A 23,388-nucleotide genomic window follows, 5' to 3' on the forward strand; every position below is an offset into this window, starting at 1 on the left:
TTGAACTCCGTTACTTGCTGTCGGTATTTCTTGCACTCCTCACTGCAGATCCATCGATCCACTTTCAGTCTATCACAGCTACATGCAGGTCACTCTTTGAAACAGAGATCACTGCATGTGAATTAGCCACTGCCAAAACACACAAAATCGAAGTAAAGCTTCACATTTGATTACCTTGTTATTGAACCATACAATTAATTTTGATTTTTTTTTTCAGAGGGAAAATGTCATTGTTATTAAAAGTTCAATGGAGGAAAAACACCATGTGGATACAAGGCTTGAATTTCATCAAATGGTATTAAGGGCAGAAATCCATGACAATGAATTTTTAAATTAGGATACGAATAAAATTGAAATTTGAAGTTCCGGATCCTGGTTCAAGCTAATTAACATTTTGGTGGTACCATTAAGTAAAACAAAGATGGTCGGGTAACAAAAATGTTGTATTTTCCGGTACATCATCAGTAGCGGAGTTAGAATTACATACTAAGAGGTGCAAAAAGTAGGAATTTTAGTGTCAAATTTTCTTGACTTACAGCTAGGTGACAAGTCGGACAAGTGTTGAGATGGAATAATACTGGCAGTTAACATATTGGAGTCTTGGAGTTGGAGGTAAGTTTTTGTTTTCTAGCCCATGTGATTATGCATACTTTGTAAGTCCCAAATAATTAGAAACAAGAAAATAGAAGGCAGGAATCCATGTTGTTCATGAAAACTGAAAAACTAATTTGCATCTGTTTACTTAAGCTCATCAATGAAATCATATGTCTATAATTAGTGAATTCATAATTTATAATTCAGTACGTATAAGCGGTATGGCCAGCTGCCCCTATTGAATAATTAAAGTAGAGATACATTATACAAATTTGAGAGGCTGTCATTACGAACTAGTCGCATCTGAAGCTCTGATAGTGCTGCTAGCCAAATACCTAATTTATATATGTTTCTTTTTTTATCCTTTTTTCTATTAGGCAATTTAGGAGAAATAATTAAACATGTCTATTTGAAGTCTAATATCTACTACTATAAATGGAGGCCCTCTTTTAGTGTTAAAGGGTTTCATCAAATTTTGAAGTGTTTATAATACCATTTCATAACATAATTATTAAATTAAGTCAATAAAATATAAATAAATAAAAGTATAAACTGAAATTAAAAATAGCCAAACCACCAATATTCTATGTTTTAGTCAACCATTTTCTCTTAACACAATGTCACCCGCGAGAAACAATTTGGAGGGCTGCCTTATATGGCTTTACGAGAGGGGGGGGGGGGGGGTGGTGGGGGTGACGCAGATCACTTAGGTTTACAAGCAATAAACCTAAAACAAAGGTTCTGGAGTCCACCAGAGATAAATCTCAATCTGATTGATAATATGATAAAATATAGTTCTGCAACCATTTAAGGTTGCTTATATATGAGAAAAGAAACCCTAGGGCGACTAACAATGAAACCCTAAAGTCCACGGGTAAATAAAAAAAACTAGGAAACCGAAAATTCGAAAAAACAATAAATTACTAAATTGCAGTTTTGAGGCCCTAAACGACCCCGAAAGCCCGAAAAAGCCCACACATCGTGGCATAGCCACGTGTTTTGTTCCTGGCGCGATTCCCTTTCCGGAAAGCTATGGCGCGCTCCAATCGGACACCCAGCTATGACGTAGCTACTAGTAACTTTTCGTTTTCCTCATTTTGCACGATCAAACTGCTCTTCGAACTGGGCTGCCATCCGTTCTGCATCGCCGGGGAGGGGGGGTGGGTTTGGAGGGAGAGGTGTCAATCTTATTAAAATTCCAAAAATCAACTTGTGTGCCAATACAAAATATGAGGGGAAATCTATGACTTTCAGTGTTTAACAATGAACTCAATTATAACAGAAATTTGAAGTTTCGTATATTGTTCTAAGTTAATGGACATTGATGTCATCGAGGATAAAAACCTTGTTATAGTATCGCTAGCGTTCCCTCATTACTACTCTAGATCTGGTTGCTCAAATTTAGTTACCGTAATGCTCACTAATTGAGGTCACCGGCAATGACCAATCGGTTATCATTACTACTAGTTATTATCAATAGTCTCAACTTGTTTCCGTGAGCGGATGTTCAACACTTCATATGGTTCTTATGACATTGTTTCAGTAATATGACAACCAAGGTAACCCCAACAACTACAATCTCCAAATTCACAATTTCGAGACGGGCATGTGATATAAGGTAGCACGAGCAGTGTACATCAAGTTCCCAGTTTTCTTCAGCTTGAACTCCTGTGCTACCACAGTTAAGTTTCTCCCACTCCGCACTACAGATCCATCAATTATCACCTCTGCCTGCAAGTAAGTCCGGTTTTGAAATGCCATTGAGGAAAACTGAAATAAATGAAAATCGTAAACAATGTAAACTATGCACTCATGCAGCATCAGATCGATATCATTCAGCAGTAGAAATAACAAGTTTCTCTGCATAATGATGACATAATCAATGTCACTTACCAATAAAACTTCAGTTGCGAAGATCATGCAAGATTTCTAACCAATATGTAATTATACTCTGTCGTCTTCATCGAAGTTTAGAAAGCATCATATGACAAAATCCATACACTAAACAAGAGATTTGAGAGTTCAAAACCACCATCAGCCTTATATATTCAAGGTTGATGAGACTACAACTGATTGTTTGAGGTTTCAAAAACATATCTCCATTTGTACAAGATGCTTAGAAAAACAGAGATTCAAAGTCTAAGATGGTGCGCATAGAGGTACAAATAACTCATTAGTCTCATCACCTTAATTGAAGATATAATCATACTTTTACAAACTACATTTAAGTACCAACAAAATCCTAAATCATGTGTACAATGTCTCAGTAAAGTCAGAGACCATCAATTACAACAGTTAAAAAGTATTTAGTGCAAGTTATAAAGGACTCACATTCTTTGGTGCAGAAGAGAGGTAAGAGATGCTTAGTTCCCCTAGAAAAAGCTCCTTATCCTCAGCCACGACCGTTCTTGCAGTAGCAAACGACACAGCCTCAGCAACAGCAGCAACAGCTCCTCCATGAAATCCTCCAAATTTATTCTACCGATTCATACACAAAATTAGTTACTTTGTTTGTTTCCAGACAAAAATGAAAGCAAATTAACCAGAAGTTCTCTAGCCTTTTCATTTATCAAATTGAATTACAACTTAGCATAGTTAGCAGAATCGGTGGAATTGGATTTTTTGAAAAGTCAAACATCGAGCCTAGCAAATTATCATCTTTCACCTTGGTATAGAAAAATCACCTTAACATGTCTTGCTGAAGTTCAAAGTGTCCTTGTAAGCTGGTTATTATTAAATCCAGTTGAAGTAAAACAAAACAAAACAAAGAAAGGGCTTTTCCTGGGTCAGAATCCAGTTCCCAGCTTTTTTCTCAGCGCACACACAGGAACAGAAGAAAATGTAGAGATTGAAACAAGAAAGGTGAGAAGCAGGGAAAGCTTACAGTAACAGCAGGTTTTACAGAGACCAAGCAAGTGATGCGGCCTCGTAGGACTGTCAGGGGCTTGAGGATGCCACCTATGAGGTCGGAATAGAAGTCTTCGGTATTGCAATAATCTGGGACATGGCCAGAGACCCCCACTCTTTCAAGAAACCTCAGCAGTTGGTTCAAGTGTTCTTCAGGAATGTCTTTGGAAATTGTTGCTCTGGAATTGGAAGCAAAGCTCTCTAAGAGAGCAATTGGGGGCTTTGCCATCTTTATCTTCTTGCCTATTCTTGTGTCAATTACTAGATACCTCTCTGAAACCAACCAACTATTCTATTTTCTTATCTTATTATATGGGTAAAGGACTAAAGGGTGACATACTCGCATCTTATATTTGTCATTTTCAGACAGGAATATTTGATTATAAGTTATAGCCATGGATATAAGATGGGAGGTTAATATATTCACCAGAAAAAAGAAAAGGGAAGTTGATCCATCAATGATACCTAATAACTCTGATTTTATTCATCTCTACTGAAAACTATATACATTTGCACAAATAAGTAATCGATTCTTACTGAAGGATATTATTCAAGAATAAATATACATAGGCCGCCTATACATATTACCATAATCTATTGAGCCAAAGACCACAATTGGTAATGTGTTGAAGACAAAGCCATGAGGTGCAAAGTGAGGTAACCCAAATAGAGATATACTGAACATCCAAATTCATAATTTTGAAACAGGCATGTGATAGAAGGTAGCACGAGCAGTGTAGATCAAGTTCCCAGTTTTCTTGAGCTTAAACTCCTGTGCTATTACAGTAAGATTTCTTCCACTCCGAACTACAGATCCATCAACTATCACCTCTGCCTGTAAAGAAGTTGCAAAGAAATAAATGAGTGATGTAAACTAATGATTGTAAACTACACATAAAGAGAGATCAGTGAGCAGTAGAAATGACATAACAAGATGTGTTTTTTAGTTTTTTTTCTCTGTTGATTACAACGTCAATGCCAATTAGCTCATAACACCTTTACAATGAAATTTTAATTGTCATGATCATGTAAAATACCTAACCAATGATGAACTGAACCAGAGATGGAACTAGACTTGAAAAATCGGGTGGGCTGCAAATTGAAGTTAATTTTACATGAAAACTGCTACTAAAATTTAAAACTAATTTAGAACCATTTTCTTAATTGATGACTAAGTTAGATAAAAATTAGAACTGGGAAATGGGGACAGAGGCTAAAATAAGAGGATGGGAGAAGATTTTTGACTTTATAGAGGCTACACCCTATATAAAACCTGTACTTAAAATACTTTTTCCACAAAAAAATGAGGTGGGCTGCAGCTCAACCCAGCCCCCCTCTGGTTCCATGCCTGAACTGAATTGAATATGTGTCTAACTTCAGTCAGCTTCATCAAAATTTGAAGAGTAGGATGCAATGATGTTATTGATTAAATCTCTACCTTTGAGGTTCAAGCCACTATCAGCCTTATTCATACATGAATGATGAGGTTACAACTATACTGTTTGAGATTCAAAATATTTTGGCCGATTTGCTAGTCTGTATCTGTGCTGAAGCACTTCCACATTGGCATCTTAAGAAAATGGTTTTGAAGAAGAGCAAGCAATCTCATTTTGACTGGTAAAAAAAAACCATTAGTGGTCTGTATGTTTCCACTTTTTGCCCCATTTCTTAGTCAGAATGACAAAGTGTGCTCACCTCCATAGAAAAGGGTTTCAAAGAAAAGCAAACAATCTCTTGTTTATTAGAAAAGTTAAAACAAGTAAAAGGAAAGTTACAATCACAATATACAAGTAAATTTTATGAGCATAAAAAATCCTATATCCTATGATCTTGCTTTGGGGTCATTCAGTACCACTTACATTGCCTCAGAAGAGGCGGTCAGTTCCACCATATACAACAGTTACCAGAATTTAGATCAAATTCTAAAGGACTCACATTCTTTGGAGCAGAAGAGAGGTAAGAGATGCTTAGTTCCCCAAGAAAAAGCTCCTTATCCTCAGCCACAACCGTTCTCGCAGTAGCTACCGACACAGCCTCAGCAACAGCAGCTATAGCTCCTCCATGGAATCCACCAAAAGAGTTCTGCAGATTCATGAAACAAAACATCATTCCCTTGCGTCTGTTGCCAAGCCAATACATAGAAACAAATCAAATTGAACCCAAAGCTCCCTAACCCTTTTCTTTTCTCACGAATGAAAAATGGGTGAGCAAAGAATGGGTGAAATTCCATTAAAAAAAGCCCAACCTTCAGTCTAATCTAACAAAGTATCCTACTTTGCCTCGGATCAGTAATACCCAGGTTAGAAATCGACTAAAAGGAATTGAATCTAAGCAAATGTGAAAAAGGGTCCTAATCTTTGCTCCAATTTCCCCCTGTAGATAACCCAATTTATAACCTTTTTTTTTTTTTTTAAAGCAAACAAACACAAACCAATGAAAAAGTTTACAAATTGAAACAGAGAGAAGAAGCATGGAAGGCTTTACAATAAAAGCAGGTTTAACGGAGACAAGGCAGGTGACACGGCCTCGTTGAATGTTGAGGGGCTTAAGGATGCCACGAACGAGGTAGGAGTAGAAGTCTTTGGTCTCGCAGTGATCTGGAACAGGGTCGGAGATACCCACTCCTTTGAGAAAATGCAGTGTATCCTTGACCCGTTGTTCAGGGACGTCATCTGAAATTGAGGCTGTGCAAGCAAACCTCTCTGCCAGAGTACCACACGGTTTTGCCATTTTGCTCATTTGGCGTTGCTCTTTGATCCCTCCCTTCTTATCAAGAATGTAAATGTGCTGTAGTCGTTTCAGTTAAGTATTTAGTGCAACAGTTGGTTAGTAATAATCAGAGTGGCGCAGCGGAAGCGTGGTGGGCCCATAACCCACAGGTCCCAGGATCGAAACCTGGCTCTGATATTATTATAAATTTTAAACTAATTGGCACCGTATACAAATTATTTCCTAACTTTTTTTACTAGTTATGACATGCTCTTTGTTGTTCCATCTCATTGTCCTTATTTTGATTCATCGCACACACACACACAGATAATACGCTGGGAATTACACATATTCATATAGTTTCTATGAGATATTGTTTTCATGATAACATGCTCATACGCCCTAACTACAGTATGACAAAAAACAGCACGAGAGGTTGTACGGGCAAATGTAACAAGTCTTGAATGAACATCACATACATTATTGTATGTGTCAATAACTTGATATAGATTGTTGATGTTTGGATCCGTTGGGGATCTAATTAACGATAAGTAAGAGATAGAGAGAGAGAGAGAGAGAGAGTGACACAAGATGTATAGTGGTTCGCTTCCCGTCTTAGCGGGAAACTACGTCCACTTGAAAGCTTATACTAGTGTGTCGAGCCTTGCGGCTCAAGTGCATTACAAAGTGTGTAATGGAGTTGGGAAGGAATGAATGGTGTTTAAGTGGGAGGAGGCATTCCTTTTATAGGTGAAGGAAGCCATCTCCTTTACATTTTCTTAGATGTGGGACAAGAACCCACTATTCTAGTCTAAAGAAGCATATTGTGGAGGTAACTTGGCAAGGCCGGGAAGGTGGCTTCCCGGCGACGGATTTGCGACTTCCGGATACCGTAGCGTAGCTTGAACATAGGGCTACAAGATGCAAGTAGCGGTTGGGCCTCACCATGGCTTGTGGGTGTCCCATAGAGGGTGTTAATTATGCTTGGTGAGATAGCAAACTAGTGTCACTAGTAGAGGTATCTACATAGATATTTTTTTTTTTACAACAATAATTCATAAGAGAATGACCGTTAGCCATTGTGTTCCACAATGGAACTGATACACTTTTATTGTGGTTAGAAAAAATATTATCATTAATAAAAAGACTGTACAAGCAGGAAATAAACTCTAAGACATGATACCATAGCGTTTTTTGACTGCTATAGATGACAGCTTATGGTGTAGTGAGTAAAAAGACTGTAAAGCAGGAAATAAACAACATAAAAATAATAATTTGTTTTTTGTTTTTTGAAGAAATGTGACTACTCTTTTATTAATCAGCGAAATTATACATAATGATTTACCCACGTGGGGCTGACAAAAAGTTCATTACCTAAACGATTCAACCTTTTTAAGAAGCAATTAAGCACATCCAAAAAAGTTCTAATTCATCTATGGAAAAATCAAGAGGCACAGATGAAATGAATGCCCTTAGCCTCATATTTCCACAATAGCGAAATTTGGTGTCATGTCCAATGGCTCTAACCCACCAAAGTTTGAACTCTAGCCCAACCCAGTAACCCAAACCCTAACCAGGCCCAACTGTGAGCCTAGACCCATATGCTCCAGACACCAAAAGGTATGGGCATCCTAAATGAAGTCAGCCGCCACGAAAGATTGGACTGCCACTCCCGCCTTCAGACTCGCCGTTAGTGTTTGTGCCACAGCCGCCAAAATCGAGGCTGGCTCCATTGATGACCCAACGATCCAACCCAGCATGAAATTGAACCACAAATCTCCACCTCCAACACTCAAAGCCATCAACAACATTGTGTGCAACATGACAGCCACAAACAATGTCACCGCCACCCACTGCACACAGGCCAATCTTCTCTCCAAGTCTACCTCCACGACCGCCAGCACCGAAGTCATAGCTTCCCATGTCAAGGCCACTGACACCATCTCTAGAACCACCCCCGACAGCAACGCCTCCACATGTTCCAATAGTTCGACCAGGATCCCAAGCCGTGGCTGTCGTCGTCTGCCCACGATCCGTCATCACTAAAACCATCGCATCCTAAATGATTCATGTCTCCTCTCCTCAACGACCACCGCTGTCCAAAACCTTTGCTCATAGCACTAAGCCAATTGCGTTGCCCGCAAGAGCAGCAGAATGATAAAGTATTATAATTTAATTGAAATGTATTATGTTTAAAGAGTAACTTCTTGAAAATATAACCCCGACCTAGTTTCTCGGAGCTAGGGTTGCGATCGGAAACCTATGGTTTCTTTGATCTGAAACGAGTCTAATAGCCATGAACGTGTTGTTCTGGAATTGTCAAGGGATTTGTAATCCCTCCACTAGGCGTGCTCTGAAGATTTTAATCTCACAGCATAAGCCGAAATTGGTGTTTCTGATTGAAACAAAAATTAGAGAAAGAGAGGAGTTCAACAGACTACAACGTAACCTAGGGTTTGATCATGCAAAAGGCGTGATGAGCGTTGGGCAGGCTGAGGGACTGGGTTTATTATGGAATGACGAAGTTAAGATCAAAATACGGCAGCCTTCTACGACCCGTTTTATTGATGCAGTGGTTGATGAAGGAGACGGCTTCCTGCTATGGTGTTTCACTGGATTTTACGGCAATCCAGGTGCAGCAGATCATCATGAGTCCTGGGATCTTCTCCGGGCTTTGAGTGATGACGACAGTTTACCGTGGGTTGTGCTGGGAGATTTTAATAAAATCTTGTTGGCCTTGGAGAAGCTGGATGGCATACCACGATCGGAAAGTCAAATGCGAGGTTTTCGAGAGGCGCTGGGATATGAGGAACTAGTGGACCTTGGGTATTACGGATGCCCGTTTACTTGGAGTGATTCGGAGATGAAGGTTAGGTTGGATAGGGTGGTTGCTACGGCGGAGAGGTTAGATAGTTTCAGCCATTCTTGTGTGATCCACCTGCCGCCTAGCAAGTCGGATCATATTCCAATTTTTCTTTGTATTAGTGCAATTTCGGTTGTTCTGTAGAAGAGATATCACAGGTTTAAGTTTGAATCGATGTGGTTGAAGCATGAGGATTTCCATGAGATCGTTCAGCAGAAATGGCAACGCCTTGTTCTGGGGCAACTAATGTTTCTGGTGTCCAAGAAGATTGCTAGAACCAGTATTGCGTTAGATGATTGGCAGCGCAGTGTGTTTGGTGACCGTTAGAAAGCAATATCGGAGACTCGTTCATGGGTGGAGGAGCTTTTGAGCTTGTCAGCGACTCCGGAGTTGTTGGCAGAGAGGGGTACTTTGATGGCACGTTTGGAGAGTTTGCTATCGGAGGAGGAATTGTACTGGAGTCAGAGAGCTAAGGTCTCATGGCTCAAGGAGGGAGATCGTAATACTGGAAGGAATACTGCTGCTGGACACAAGTGAGAATAAAGGCTTAGGTACTAAATGTGACACTTATCATTCCAACGTATATAGGTTCAACACAAGGTTCCAAACCAGGGAAGTTGAAGCTTCACACATTATGGTGATGTTTGATATGTGGTAGTTATTTTCTGGTGCGCTAGTTTGTAGTTAAATCTTTATTTTGTTTGACCCTATACAAATAACTTTGAAAAAACATGGAAAAAGAAGAAGAAAAACCTCAAGATGCAGTCCCTAATCAGTGGTCATTCAGTAGTTAGTAGTTACTGATCGCATACATTATCATTTAAAGTAGAATAGAAATTATTTGAGGCAAAGAGTTGATTGGACCAACAAGTTTTTACAGGTTTGTTTTTTTTTTTTTTATAGGAAGCGGAGTAAGAGCTAACTCATTGCTCTTATCCGAATTTATTGAAAATCAAATAAACGATACATAGCAAGGGGGACTATGCCAATACCTTGCCAGGATAAAATACAAGCTGAAAAGTACAATAATCAAGAACGGTAAAGTAACTAACTGAGCACAACTCTAACATGAATATGAAGAAAATGACCGACTGCCAATTCCGACTATTCTGATACCTATCATAAATGTCAACGGGGGTAGCTTCTTATTGAAAACTAATACAATGAGACATGGAAACCGAACTTCGCAAGGTAAAGACAAAGAAAGAAAAACATGACCGAACAAGCAGGGTACTAAACACACTGTATACTTGAAGACTTGAGCAGATGATTGTACAGCGCAAGTATGTGATGTGCTCAATTGAAAGGAAGCGCTTGTTTCAGAAGATGTTGGCGTTGTATAAAACATAAGTGGCATACCATTAGTCGATTAGTAGGAAAAGACAAACTTATAATAACCAATTATTCCAACGATGATGCAGTATAAAAAAGCTATCTATGATGAACACAGATGTAGAGAAAGAGAGAGATTACCGCTTAAGATTGTCCACTAAGCATATCCTTTAATCGCCGTCTGATCAAAGCTACCCTCACATAAAGCCAATCATTTAAAGCATTCAAGAAGTTGTAGTATGCATATCTCCATGACCGCTTGAATATCAAGGTCCCACAGACAACCCAGAATCCAACAGCAAATCCAAGTCCCAGACTTATGTAAAAGCCCGGTGTGATGAGCTCATCTGGATCTTCTTGATCACTCGAGACATTTGGCCGACCAGTTCCCTCTAGATTACAAGCTTCAAGTGGACGTCCACACAATTGAGGATTTCCGGCATAAAAGGACGGATCAAAGCTCTGGAGCTGAGTACCAGTTGGAATTTCACCAGACAAGTTGTTATATGATAAATTCATGTAAGTAAGTCTATCGATCCGATCAAGGCTTGTTGGAATCCTGCCACCTATCTTGTTGCTAGACAAATCAAGAGAATCTAGTGACTTCAACTTTCCAATCTCTAGAGGTATTTGTCCAGTCAAATTGTTCCTTGAAAGATTCAGAGAAACGAGCCCAACAAGATGAGTGATTTCACTTGGAATCTCCCCAGTTAATCTGTTGCTTGAGAGATCAATTCTCTTGACTAGCCCCAGAGTGTTTTTGTATGAAGACATTATTCCTTTCCACATGAAGGTTGCATCATCCTCATAATAATGAGAGGTCATATTTCCTTCAAAATTAAACTTATGTCTGACGGTTAGATGTGAATTTCCTTCTTGAGCCAAAGAAGTCAAACTATCGAGGTATTTTGGTATAGTTCCAGAGATTTCATTCACAGAGACATCCAGAATTTAAAGGTGTGCTAGATGGCATAATTGTGAAGGCAGAGTTCCACTAAACTGATTAAATTGAAGCATCAGAATAACCAAATTTGGAAGGCAGACCCCTAACCATTCAGGCACTGAACTTGAAAGCTTATTGTTCCCAAGATCAATAACATTTAAGCTTGTACAATTCTTCAAGGATGAAGGCAATTCTCCCACGAGTCTGTTGCTCCTTAATTTCAATGTATTGATTCGAAGTAAACATCCTATATTGGGTGGGATTTTACCAGAAAAAGAATTGTTACTCAAATCGAGAAGTTCTAGATTGACCCAATGTGTCCAGCAATTTGGAAGTTCTCCAGAAATATGGTTACCGGAGAGATCAAGAAATTTGGGAATTTTAACATTTGATGAACACAAGAAGGAAGCCATCTCTGAAAATTTATTATCAGAGAGATCCAAATATGACGCATTTGATAGAGATGAGGGCATTGGACCTTCCAATTGGTTCGAACCAAATCGAACTTCAACTCCGAATGGTACAACCTCTAAATTCCCTAGTGTCCCTTTAATTTGATTGTTAGACAGATCTGTAGTCGAACGGTCACCAAATAGACCCCAGAACCAACTTGGAAGGACATCTGAAATGTCACCATCAGACATGTCAAGGTGAGAAAGATCTTTTTGTGTTCGAATCCATTTTGGGAAATCCGGCCCCACCTTACAAGATCTCAAACTTAGATGAGACAATTGAAAAGGAGGAACCCAATCAGAAGTCACATTGAATTCTAATAATGAGTTATAGGATAAATCCAACTCATATAAATTGAAGAGTTTTGAGAAATGAGTTTTGGGAATCAAACCACTTAATTGGTTGGAAGAGAGGTTAAGATGTAAATTAAAGTGAGCTCATGTTTGCGAAAGCATTCGGAACCAAACCAGTTAATTGGTTGGAAGAGAGGTCAAGATGTAAAAGTGAGCTCATGTTTGTGAAAGCATAAGGAATCAAACCACTTAATTGGTTGGAAGAGAGGAAAAGATATTCAAGTGAGCTCATGTTTGCGAAAGCATCGGGAATCAAACCACTTAATTGGTTGGAATAGAGGTACAGATTTTCAAGTGAGCTCATGTTTGCGAAAGCATAAGGAATCAAACCACTTAATTGGTTGGAAGAGAGGAAAAGATATTCAAGTGAGCTCATGTTTGCGAAAGCATCGGGAATCAAACCACTTAATTGGTTGGAATAGAGGTACAGATTTTCAAGTGAGCTCATGTTTGTGAAAGCATCGGGAGTCAAACCACTTAATTGGTTGGAATAGAGGTACAGATTTTCAAGTGATCTCATGTTTCCAAAAGCATCGGGAATCAAACCACTTAATTGGTTGGAAGAGAGGTCAAGATTTTCAAGTGATCTCATGTTTGCAAAAGAATCGGGAATCAAACCACTTAATTGGTTGGAAGAGAGGTCAAGATATTGAAGTGAGCTCATGTTTGCAAAAGCATCGGGAATCAAACCACTTAATTGGTTGGAATAGAGGTACAGATTTTCAAGTGATCTCATGTTTCCAAAAGCATCGGGAATCAAACCACTTAATTGGTTGGAAGAGAGGTCAAGCCCTGCAAGTGAGCTCATGTTTGCAAAAGCATCAGGAATCAAACCACTTAATTGATTGGAATAGAGGTACAGATTTTCAAGTGATCTCATGTTTGCAAAAGCATCGGGAATCAAACCACTTAATTGGTTGGAATAGAGGTACATATTTTCAAGTGATCTCATGTTTCCAAAAGCATCGGGAATCAAACCACTTAATTGGTTGGAAGAGAGGTCAAGATATTTAAGTGAGCTCATGTTTGCGAAAGCATCGGGAATCAAACCACTTAATTGGTTGAAAGAGAGGTCAAGAGTTACAAGGGTGGTATTATAGTTGCACAACCATTTGAATATTGAAGAACTGACAGCAAGATTTTCGGACAATTAAACACTTACAAGAGAATTGGAAGAATTTATGTGAGAAAAAGTGGAAAGAATTGGAGGAGGAAGATCACAGTGTCTCAAGGTCAAGTTTCTTAAATTGGGGAGCTTGTTTATTGTTTCCAGCCAATCAGAAGCCTTACTTAGATTGGCTAAACTCAGGTCGAGGTATTTTAGAAAAGAAAGATGTGGGAGCCAATTGAGGTTTTCTACCTCCTGAGTGAAGTCATTCCTCCCGAGATTGAGATACCGCAAGTGAGTAAGGTTTCCAAGGTGATGATATTGAATTTCATCACTCAAGCGAATCTCAGACAGATCTAGATATCTTAAATTGGTCAAGTTACCAACGAGCTCTGGAATTTTTCTCCCAGAGAGCTCATTGAAACTGAGATCTAGGTGTCTTAAACTGGATAGAGAACAAATGAGTGCTGGAATTTGGCTGGCAGTGAAGGAATTGTGACTGAGGTCCAAATATTTCAAATGCTGCAACTTAATGATTTTAGGACTAATTTCACCTTGCAAAGTTTTCGAGCCATACTCTAGTTGCGGGATTACCGCCTTTTTTTCTGCATTCAGATGAAGTTGAATAACATGGCCAGTCTGGTGATCGCAGTGGACTCTTTCCCATCCGCAACAGTCTCGCTTTTTGGCTTCGCTTCCCCACGAAGAGAGCAGGTTGGATTCATCCACTAGGTCTCCTTTGATAGCAAGCAGTGAATCCCTCTCCCTGTCTAGGCACCTTGCCGTCATGTTAGCATGGTGGTGGCCGAGGGATAAGGAAGCGTTGATATGCAGAAGAAACACAATTGATATTGCATAAGCATGTTTGAGCCACCTTCCCAACTCCATCTTAATTAATGTAATCAACAAGATGATGGAATAAGAAGCACAAATGCACTGCAAATATTTATATGATATCTCATAATACTATCTTTGTATGCAAATCATTCCCTATTTATAGTAATTCCTCAGAACAATTAATCCAAGGATTTCCTATCTGAACAAAGCCGTGAAACAGAGCCACAAGTTCATACAGGACAAAAGTGGAAAGAAAGAAGATAGTATCCTCTACTTTGAGCATTAACTGACATGACTCAAGTGTTGACTTAATAATTGCATGAGATTCTTAGTGGAATGTTGTTATTGCAATTATGAGGATCATTTAGTAAAAACAATTAAAACAAAGAGAACTTTTGCTTATAACCCAAAAAAGCTGAATGACAATGTGAAGTTGTCAGATTTCTCAGAATAAGATTAAGCTTGCTTAGAGTAAAATACAGATATTTCATTGGCACTGCAAGGTGCCTACATATTTTTCTTCTCTGTGATTAGTGAAAAAGGGTATCATGTATGGAAGAAGATGAAAATTAAAATTGCTTTCTTCGCCGGCATCACAATCGTTTGGAAATTGCTTAGTATCTGCTTATTGCCGCTTAATATTAACCTGTCTTGTGATGGTGGTCAATAAACTTAACGTAAAGGAGACGCAGCAATAGACAGCCGCAGCTTAATAGATAACAGGAAACATTGGACCCAAGTATCTCTGTTTGATACTACTGCTGGAATCTAAAGAAGTATATTTCCACAATGCAAAATGTGGTTAAGTATTGCTCACAGAATCTTCCATATTAGCCGTGATCAATTTATTTGGATAGAAATTGCTGACAGAAAATCCTTGTGATAAGAAGTCGGAAAGTGGAGAGTAAAATATTGATTTCTTGATCAAAGTCTGCGTGTTACCATTACAAAAAAAGAGATGTATATGAAATACTCTGTTTTCAGAAGGCTCTAAATCTCCTGTTATCAGAGTGAAATAGTGATTATGACCAGTAATTACCATTACGGCATTACATTTTCATGTTGAAATCAGTCAACAAGTTCAAGAAGACACAAAAATAGAGATGAAAAGCATATACTCTGTTTTCCTTTATCACTCTGTTTTTTTTCCCTTTTTTCTTTTTCATAAACAAAATACTCTGCATAATAGCATAGTGTCAATGGATCCATCATCCATGTAAAATAATTCTTTCTTAAAATTGTCAGTACAGAAATACATATAGATCTAAAAATTTCCTCTGAAACAATCCTTCATCTCTGGGATTGAACTACTGGATTCAAATTACTATCAAACACAAAGTAGCATTTTGTCTAGCTCTGTTTTCCAAGAAAAAAAATGATCTGGGATAATAGAGATAAATTAGCTATATAGAGGCACAATATCAAAGTTCCTAGAGCCCCTGATAATTGTTTGCCTTCTTACCATGTCCACGAGGCAAGATTCTAAAAGTTGATGGGTCAGATTTGTTGGTTCCTAAAGAAACCTCGACCGTACAAGAGGTAATTTGTTAGTGAAAATCATCTACACTCCTAAAGGCCACCATTCAATTGTCACCGCTTTCCATCAGTTGAGTTGTAATTTGGGATTCCGACTTACTAATTGCATGATAATTAGAGTGGAAAGTTATTGGAATAAGGAGCACCTAAATCTGCTACTATTGCTTTTTTAGCCCGCGTCACTATCATTTGGAAATTGCATCGTATCTGCTACTATTGCTGTAATACAGGACACCAGTGCCCATAGGAATTAATATTTGAACGTAAAGGAAACGTAGCAATAGACAGCTACGACTTGATAGAAAACAAGAAAAATTGGGCCTAGTATTGACTTGACTTGGTGGTGATATTCAATCTCAGTCTGCTACCAGAATCTAAAGATGTTGTAATTTCCACAATGAAAATATGTCCTAGTATTGACTTGACTTGGTGGTGATATTCAATCTTCCATGATAGCCATAATCAATTAAGACATAGGGCTTGTGTTTAGAAATTGCTCATTGTCTCATAGAGAACCTTGTGGGTTTGTGATAAGATTAATTTCGAAAAATTTCAGAGGAAAGGAGTCATCTCATTATCACCGGTAAATAACATTACTTTTTTATGTTGAAATCAATCAACAAATTGGAGTAAATAAACAAAACAAGAGATTATATGTGGGATATACTCAGTTTTTGTTTTTGTTCTTGTTCCAAAACTTAATAGCATAGTGTTTGTCATGTTTTCTGTTTTGCAGTGCACTTGTTCGTATAGGAATTCCTTCATTTGATTTGATCCCTTGTGCACTATACAGTATCATTTAGTAATTCTGTAGTATCTGCAACTACAGCTACAATTCTAGAATTGTGTACCCATACGAGTTATTATTTCAACGATCCAATTGTTGCCTAATATTGACTCGACTTGAGAAGTAGCACTTGATGTAAATACTCTGTTTTCCTTTTATCACTCTGTTTTTCTTCTTAAACTAAATAGCACAAGTAAAATAGACAATTCTTTCTTAATTGTTAGTACAGATCTAAAAAATTTCCTCCTAAACAGCCCTTCATCTCTAGGATTGAACTGGTGCACTCAAATTACTGTTAAAGATAATGTAGCATTTTGTCTTCCTCTGTTTGCCCATAAAAGTTCAGTGGAATAGTATTATAGGAAACATCTATGATCAATGTTGAATTTTCTTTCTAATAAAAGAAGAAAAAAAGAAGACAAAAGTTAAATATTGTTTACACCATTCAATTCACAATGAAACTGAAAGAATCTGAGTAAACATTTTATACTTCTACTAGAGTTTATGGAAAAAGTTACCAAATTCCAGTGAAAAACTCATCCTCCAGCAATATATATGCTCAGAATCAATTGGTATTTTAAGCAGAAGGGAAAAAAAAAAATTAATTACTAAAGTTAGGCTTCATTTATCTCTTAATTGTGAACTTAACTTGCACTCCAACCTCGAAAACTTGTACTGCTTTATTGTCGTCCATGGCAACTATGAACTCCTCAACTCAAGGGAAACATGCATCTACTTCTTCCAAGGATGAAGGTCCTAAAGATAAAGTTAAACAAAATCATTATCACGACAATGATAATGAGAGCTGGAATTTGGCTCCCATTAAAGTCATTGTGACTGAGATCCAAATGTTCCAACTCAAGGGGTTTAAGACTACCTATACCTTTAACAAATTCACCTTGTGATGAGACTCCTTCAAGATGAAGTTGAATCACATGGTCTGTCAGGGGGCCATAGTACACTCCTTCCCATCTGCAACAGTCATGATTTTTGGCTTCGCTTCCCCATGAAGAGAGTCGCTTGTACGCACCTCATCGTCACATTAACATGGTGGTGGCTGAGGGATAAGGAAGCGTCAATATTGAATAGATGTTTCAAGCGCCTTCTAGTCTCTCCATCATAACATTTAAATAAAAACAAGATTATTTCAGACGACGGAAGAAGAAGCTCATGCCATACAAAGTATTTATATGGCTGTCTATTCTTCAACAGTAGCTTAATTTAGAACTTCCCAGTGTCAATTACTTTTCAACAGCTATGCCAACAGTTACTTTCACTTGCAGTTCATTGATGTTGGAAACATGGTCTTTCCCATAAATTTTGCCATTCAGGAAGCTCTAAACAATGTAATGCAACCTCATGTAACTTCCCTAATATGGCACATTGCATCTTATCTTCAGGCTGCTGCCCCTTCTGCACTTGTATTAGAATAAAGCACAATCTAGAGTGAAGGAATTATGCTTGAAGCCAAAAGGAACACTACTGCTGGACACAAGTGAGAATAAAGGCACAGGTACTAAATTTGACACTTTTCATTCTAACCTATATAGGTTCAACACAAGGTTCCAAACCAGGGAATATATAGGTTCAACACAAGGTTCCAAACCAGGGAAGTTGAAGCTTCACACATTATGGTTATTTTCCGGTGCGCTAGTTTGTAGTTAAATCTTTATTTTGTTTGACCCTGTACAAATAACTTTGAAAAAACATGGAAGAAGAAGAAGATTAGTTGAGATTAGTTGTAGAAGGCAGTTGGAGGAAAAGATGTATAACAAAAGCATGCAATATGTGTATAGATACCTGTCTATTCTTCTTGATGAAAAACAGTTGAATTCAAGAAAGAAAACCTTAAGATGCAGTCCCTAATCACTGGACATTCAGTAGTTACTGAGCGCATACATTATCATTTAAACTATTGTACTGCAAAAATTTCTGAAATAACACTAGCTAGAATAGAAATTATTTAAGGCAAAGAGTTGATTGGACCAACAAGTTTTTACAGGTTTTTTTTTTAGGAAGCGGAGTAAGAGCTAACTCATTGCTCTTACCCGAATTTATTGAAAATCAAATAAAAGATAGATAGCAAGGGGGACTATACCAATACCTTGTCAGGATAATATACAAGCTAAAAAGTACAATAATCAAGAATGGTAAAATAACTAACTGAGCACAACTCTAACATGAATATGAAGAAAATGACCAACTGCCAATTCCGACTATTCTGATACTTATCATAAATGTCAATGGTACAGAGGGGTAGCTTCTTATTGAAAACTAATACAAAGAGACATGCAAACCGAATTGCAAGGTATAGACAAAAGAAAGAAAAACATGACCGAACAAGCAGGGTACTAAACACTCTGTATACTTGAAGACTTGAGCAGATGATTGTACAGCGCAAGTATGTGATGTGCTCAATTGAAAGGAAGCGCTTGTTTCAGAAGATGCTGGCGCTGTATAAAACATAAGTGGAATACCATTAGTCGATTAGTAGGAAAAGACAAACTTATAATAACCAATTATTCCAATGATGATGCAGTGTAAAAAAGCTATCTATGATGAACACACAGATGTAGAGAGAGAGAGAGATTACCGCTTAAGATTGTCCACTAAGCATATCCTTTAATTGCCGTCTGATCAAAGCTACCCTCACATAAAGCCAATCATTTAAAGCATTCAAGAAGTTGTAGTATGCATATCTCCATGACCGCTTGAATATCAAGCTCCCACATACAACCCAGAATCCAATAGCAAATCCAAGTCCCAGACTTATGTAAAAGCCCGGTGTGATGAGCTCATCTGGATCTGCTTGATCACTCGAGACATTTGGCCGACCAGTTCCCTCTGGATTACAAGCTTCAAGTGGACGTCCACACAATTGAGGATTTCCGGCATAAAAGGACGGATCAAAGCTCTGGAGCTGAGTACCAGTTGGAATTTCACCAGACAAGTGGTTATATGATAAATTCATGTAGGTAAGTCTATCGATCCGAGCAAGGCTTGTTGGAATCCTGCCACCTATCTTGTTTCTAGACAAATCAAGAGAATCTAGTGACTTCAACTTTCCGATCTCTAGAGGTATTTTTCCAGATAAATTGTTCCTCGAAAGGTTCAGAGAAACCAGCCCAACGAGATGAGTGATTTCACTTGGAATCTCCCCTGTTAATCTGTTGCTTGAAAGATCAATTCTCTTGACCAGTCCCAAAGTACTTTTGTATGAAGACAACGTTCCTTTCCACATGAAGGTTGCATCATCCTCATAATATAGAGAACTCATAGGTGGTTCGGCCTCAGATGTATTAAAAGAATGTCTGATGGTTAGATTTGAATTTCCTTCTTGCGCCAAAGAAGTCAAATTATCGAGGCATTTTGGTATAGTTCCAGAGATTTGATTCACAGAGACATCCAAAATTTGAAGGCGTGCTAGATGGCATAATTGTGAAGGCAAACTTCCACTAAACTGATTAGATTGAAGCATAAGAATAACCAACTTTGAAAGACTGACCCCTAACCATTCAGGGACTGAACTTGAAAGCGTATTGTTCCCAAGATCAATAACATTTAAGCTTGTACAATTCTTCAAGGATGAAGGCAATTCTCCCACAAGTCTATTGCTTCTTAATTTCAATGTTTTGATTCGAAGTAAACATCCTATATTGGATGGGATTTTCCCAGAAAAAGAATTGTTACTCAAATCGAGAAGTTCTAGATTGACCCAATGTCTCCAGCAATCTGGAACTTCTCCAGGAATATGGTTTGCGGAGAGATCTAGAAATTTAGAAATTTTTACATTCGCAGAACACAAGAAGGAAGTCACCTCTGAAAATTTATTATCAGAGAGATCCAAATATGACGCTTTTGATAGAAATGAGGGTATTGGACCTTCCAACTGGTTTGAACTAAATCGAACTTCAACTCCGCTGAATGATACTGCCTCTGAACTCCCTAATGTTCCTCTAATTTGATTGTTAGACAAATCTATAGTAGGAGTGTCACCAAATAGACTCCAAAACCAACTCGGAAAGACATCTGAAATGTCACCATAAGACATATCAAGGTTGGAAAGACCTTTTTGGGTTCGAATCCATTTTGGGAAATCCGGCCCCACCTTACAATGCCTCAAACTTAGGTAATTCAATTGAAAAGGAGGAATCCAATCAGAAGTGACATTGAATTCTAATAATGAATTATAGGATAAATCCAACTCATCTAGATTAAAGAGTTTTGAGAAATGAGTTTCTGAAATCTCCCCTTCCAAACGATTCATACTAAGATTTATAAAGCCCAACCCAGACATCTGTCCAATACTTTGCGGTATTCTTCCGCTTAACAGATTTCTAGAGAGATCTAAACTTTGCAAAGATGATAGTTGCCCAATAGTTTCAGGTATGCTTCTGCTTAATTGATTTCCAGAAAGAACTAAACGTTCCAATGATGAGAGTTGCCCAATACCTTCTGGAATTCTTCCGCTTAGAAGATTTCCAGAGAGATCCAAGACATACAAACCGGAGAGTTTCCCAATACTTTCCGGTATCATCCATCGTAATTGATTTTGATCAACATATAATTCTTTCAGAGAAGAAAAATTTCCAATACTATCCAGAACGCTTAACTTATTTTCAGAGAGAGTTAATATCTCCAATGATGAAAAGCTTGTAAGATTAGGAAGTGACCCAGCAAGTTGATTATTGGAAAGATCAAAACTCTGTAATGAGTTTTGAACACATGCTGAACATCCTTGAACAAACTCAGAAAGTTGTCCACTTGTCAGATTACAACCTAAAACTAACACATGTCGCAAACTGCATAACAGGCAAATAGATGCTGGGATCCCTCCTTCGAATGGGTTATAAGAGATGTCAAGAAGTGCAAGTGAGCTCATGTTTGCAAAAACATCGTGAATCAAACCACTTAATTGGTTGGAAGAGAGGTTAAGATATGAAAGTGAGCTCATGTTTGCGAAAGCATCGGGAGTCAAACCACTAAATTGGTTGGAGGAGAGGTCAAGAAGTGCAAGTGAGCCCATGTTTGCGAAAGCATTGGGACTCAAACCACTTAACTGGTTGGAAGAAAGGCCCAGATAATAAAGTGAACCCATGTTTCTGAAAGCATTGGGACTCAAACCACTTATTTGGTTGGAAGAGAGGACAAGAGTTGCAAGTGAGCTCATGTTTGAGAAAACATTTGGAATCAAACAACTTAACTGGTTGGAAGAGAGGTCAAGAGTTGCAAGTGATCTCATGTTTGAGAAAGCATACGGAATCAAACCACTTAACTGGTTGGAAGAGAGGTCAAGATATGCAAGTGAGCTCATGTTTGCGAAAGCATTCGGAATCAAACCACTTAACTGGTTGGAAGAGAGGTCAAGACCTGCAAGTGAGCTCATGTTTGCGAAAGCATTCGGAATCAAACCACTTAACTGGTTGGAAGAGAGGTCAAGACCTGCAAGTGAGCTCATGTTTGCGAAAGCATTCGGAATCAAACCACTTAACTGGTTGGAAGAGAGGTCAAGATATTCAAGTGAGCTCATGTTTGCGAAAGCATCGGGAATCAAACCACTTAATTGGTTGAAAGAGAGGTCAAGAGATGAAAGTGAGCTCATGTTTGCGAAAGCATTCGGAATCAAACCACTTAACTGGTTGGAAGAGAGGCCCAGATAATAAAGTGAGCCCATGTTTCTGAAAGCATTGGGACTCAAACCACTTATTTGGTTGGAAGAGAGGCCAAGAGTTGCAAGTGAGCTCATGTTTGAGAAAACATTCGGAATCAAACAACTTAACTGGTTGGAAGAGAGGTCAAGAATTACAAGTGAGCTCATGTTTGCGAAAGCATTTGGAATCAAACCACTTAACTGGTTGGAAGAGAGGTCAAGATATGCAAGTGAGCTCATGTTTGCGAAAGCATTCGGAATCAAACCACTTAACTGGTTGGAAGAGAGGTCAAGATATTTAAGTGAGCTCATGTTTGCGAAAGCATCGGGAATCAAACCACTTAATTGGTTGGAAGAGAGGTCAAGAGTTGCAAGTGAGCTCATGTTTGCGAAAGCATTCGGAATCAAACCACTAAACTGGTTGGAAGAGAGGTCAAGACGTGCAAGTGAGCTCATGTTTGCGAAAGCATTCAGAATCAAACCACTTAACTGGTTGGAAGAGAGGTCAAGAGTTGCAAGTGAGCTCATGTTTGCGAAAGCATTCGGAATCAAACCACTAAACTGGTTGGAAGAGAGGTCAAGACGTGCAAGTGAGCTCATGTTTGCGAAAGCATTCGGAATCAAACCACTTAACTGGTTGGAAGAGAGGTCAAGATATTCAAGTGAGCTCATGTTTGCGAAAGCATCGGGAATCAAACCACTTAATTGGTTGGAAGAGAGGTCAAGGGAGCTCATGCTTGCAAAAGCAACGGGAATCAAACCACTTAATTGGTTGGAAGAGAGGTCAAGATATTCAAGTGGGCTCATGTTTGTGAAAGCATCGGGAATCAAACCACTTAATTGGTTGGAAGAGAGGTCAAGAGTTACAAGTGAGCTCATGTTTGCAAAAGCATCGGAAATCAAACCACTTAATTGGTTGGAAGAGAGGTCAAGAGTTTCAAGTGAGCTCATGTTTGCTAAAGCATCGGGAATCAAACCACTTAATTGGTTGGAAGAGAGGTCAAGAGTTTCAAGTGAGCTCATGTTTGCTAAAGCATCGGGAATCAAACCACTTAATTGGTTGGAAGAGAGGTCAAGATATTCAAGTGAGCTCATGTTTGGGAAAGCATCGGGAATCAAACCACTTAATTGGTTGGAAGAGAGGTCAAGAGTTACAAGTGAGCTCATGTTTGCAAAAGCATAGGGAATCAAACCACTTAATTGGTTGGAAGAAAGGTCAAGAGTTTCAAGTGAGCTCATGTTTGCTAAAGCATCGGGAATCAAACCACTTAATTGGTTGGAAGAGAGGTCAAGAGTTTCAAGTGAGCTCATGTTTG

At 38.5% G+C, this 23,388-nt stretch overlaps 6 protein-coding genes and 1 non-coding gene across 8 annotated transcripts; 1 reads left to right on the forward strand and 6 right to left on the reverse strand.

Moving 5' to 3' along the window:
- Positions 1-1,772: 1,772 nt before the first annotated feature.
- Positions 1,773-3,860, reverse strand: LOC112182352. Of its 2 annotated transcripts, none has more exons than XM_040514489.1 (3): positions 3,479-3,860; positions 2,926-3,072; positions 1,773-2,364 (listed from the first exon to the last, which is right to left on the reverse strand). In XM_040514489.1, the coding sequence occupies exons 1-3, from the start codon at positions 3,728-3,730 to the stop codon at positions 2,182-2,184; spliced, it is 582 nt and encodes a 193-aa protein (XP_040370423.1). In that variant the 5' UTR covers positions 3,731-3,860; the 3' UTR covers positions 1,773-2,181. The 2 variants fall into 2 exon arrangements, with proteins under 2 accessions (XP_040370423.1, XP_024176605.1); XM_024320837.2 differs by having other exon boundaries at positions 1,798-2,325.
- A 103-nt stretch (positions 3,861-3,963) lies between these two features.
- On the reverse strand, positions 3,964-6,271 carry LOC112182351. Its single transcript, XM_024320836.2, has 3 exons — positions 5,986-6,271; positions 5,437-5,583; positions 3,964-4,336 (listed from the first exon to the last, which is right to left on the reverse strand). The coding sequence occupies exons 1-3, from the start codon at positions 6,238-6,240 to the stop codon at positions 4,193-4,195; spliced, it is 546 nt and encodes a 181-aa protein (XP_024176604.1). The 5' UTR covers positions 6,241-6,271; the 3' UTR covers positions 3,964-4,192.
- A 65-nt stretch (positions 6,272-6,336) lies between these two features.
- On the forward strand, positions 6,337-6,408 carry TRNAM-CAU. Its single transcript has one exon. It is a non-coding gene; the product is annotated as a tRNA-Met (tRNA).
- Positions 6,409-10,549: 4,141 nt separating this feature from the next.
- On the reverse strand, positions 10,550-11,234 carry LOC112167872 (receptor-like protein EIX2). The gene has a single exon (XM_024304962.2). The coding sequence runs from the start codon at positions 11,228-11,230 to the stop codon at positions 10,550-10,552; it is 681 nt and encodes a 226-aa protein (XP_024160730.1). The 5' UTR covers positions 11,231-11,234.
- Positions 11,235-12,227: 993 nt separating this feature from the next.
- Positions 12,228-13,178, reverse strand: LOC112167879 (probable leucine-rich repeat receptor-like protein kinase At1g35710). The gene has a single exon (XM_024304975.1). The coding sequence runs from the start codon at positions 13,176-13,178 to the stop codon at positions 12,228-12,230; it is 951 nt and encodes a 316-aa protein (XP_024160743.1).
- Positions 13,179-18,651: 5,473 nt separating this feature from the next.
- LOC112187223 (receptor-like protein EIX2) lies at positions 18,652-21,425 on the reverse strand. Its single transcript, XM_024325923.2, has 2 exons — positions 19,016-21,425; positions 18,652-18,875 (listed from the first exon to the last, which is right to left on the reverse strand). The coding sequence occupies exon 1, from the start codon at positions 21,374-21,376 to the stop codon at positions 19,019-19,021; it is 2,358 nt and encodes a 785-aa protein (XP_024181691.2). The 5' UTR covers positions 21,377-21,425; the 3' UTR covers positions 18,652-18,875; positions 19,016-19,018.
- Positions 21,426-21,477: 52 nt separating this feature from the next.
- LOC121049489 (receptor kinase-like protein Xa21) lies at positions 21,478-23,167 on the reverse strand. The gene is made up of 2 exons (XM_040506998.1): positions 21,681-23,167; positions 21,478-21,481 (listed from the first exon to the last, which is right to left on the reverse strand). Exons 1-2 carry the CDS (start codon positions 23,165-23,167, stop codon positions 21,478-21,480), a joined length of 1,491 nt encoding a protein of 496 aa, XP_040362932.1.
- Positions 23,168-23,388: the final 221 nt, after the last annotated feature.

Source organism: Rosa chinensis, chromosome 1 (genome assembly GCF_002994745.2).
Source record: "Rosa chinensis cultivar Old Blush chromosome 1, RchiOBHm-V2, whole genome shotgun sequence".
Taxonomy (NCBI): Eukaryota; Viridiplantae; Streptophyta; class Magnoliopsida; order Rosales; family Rosaceae; genus Rosa; species Rosa chinensis.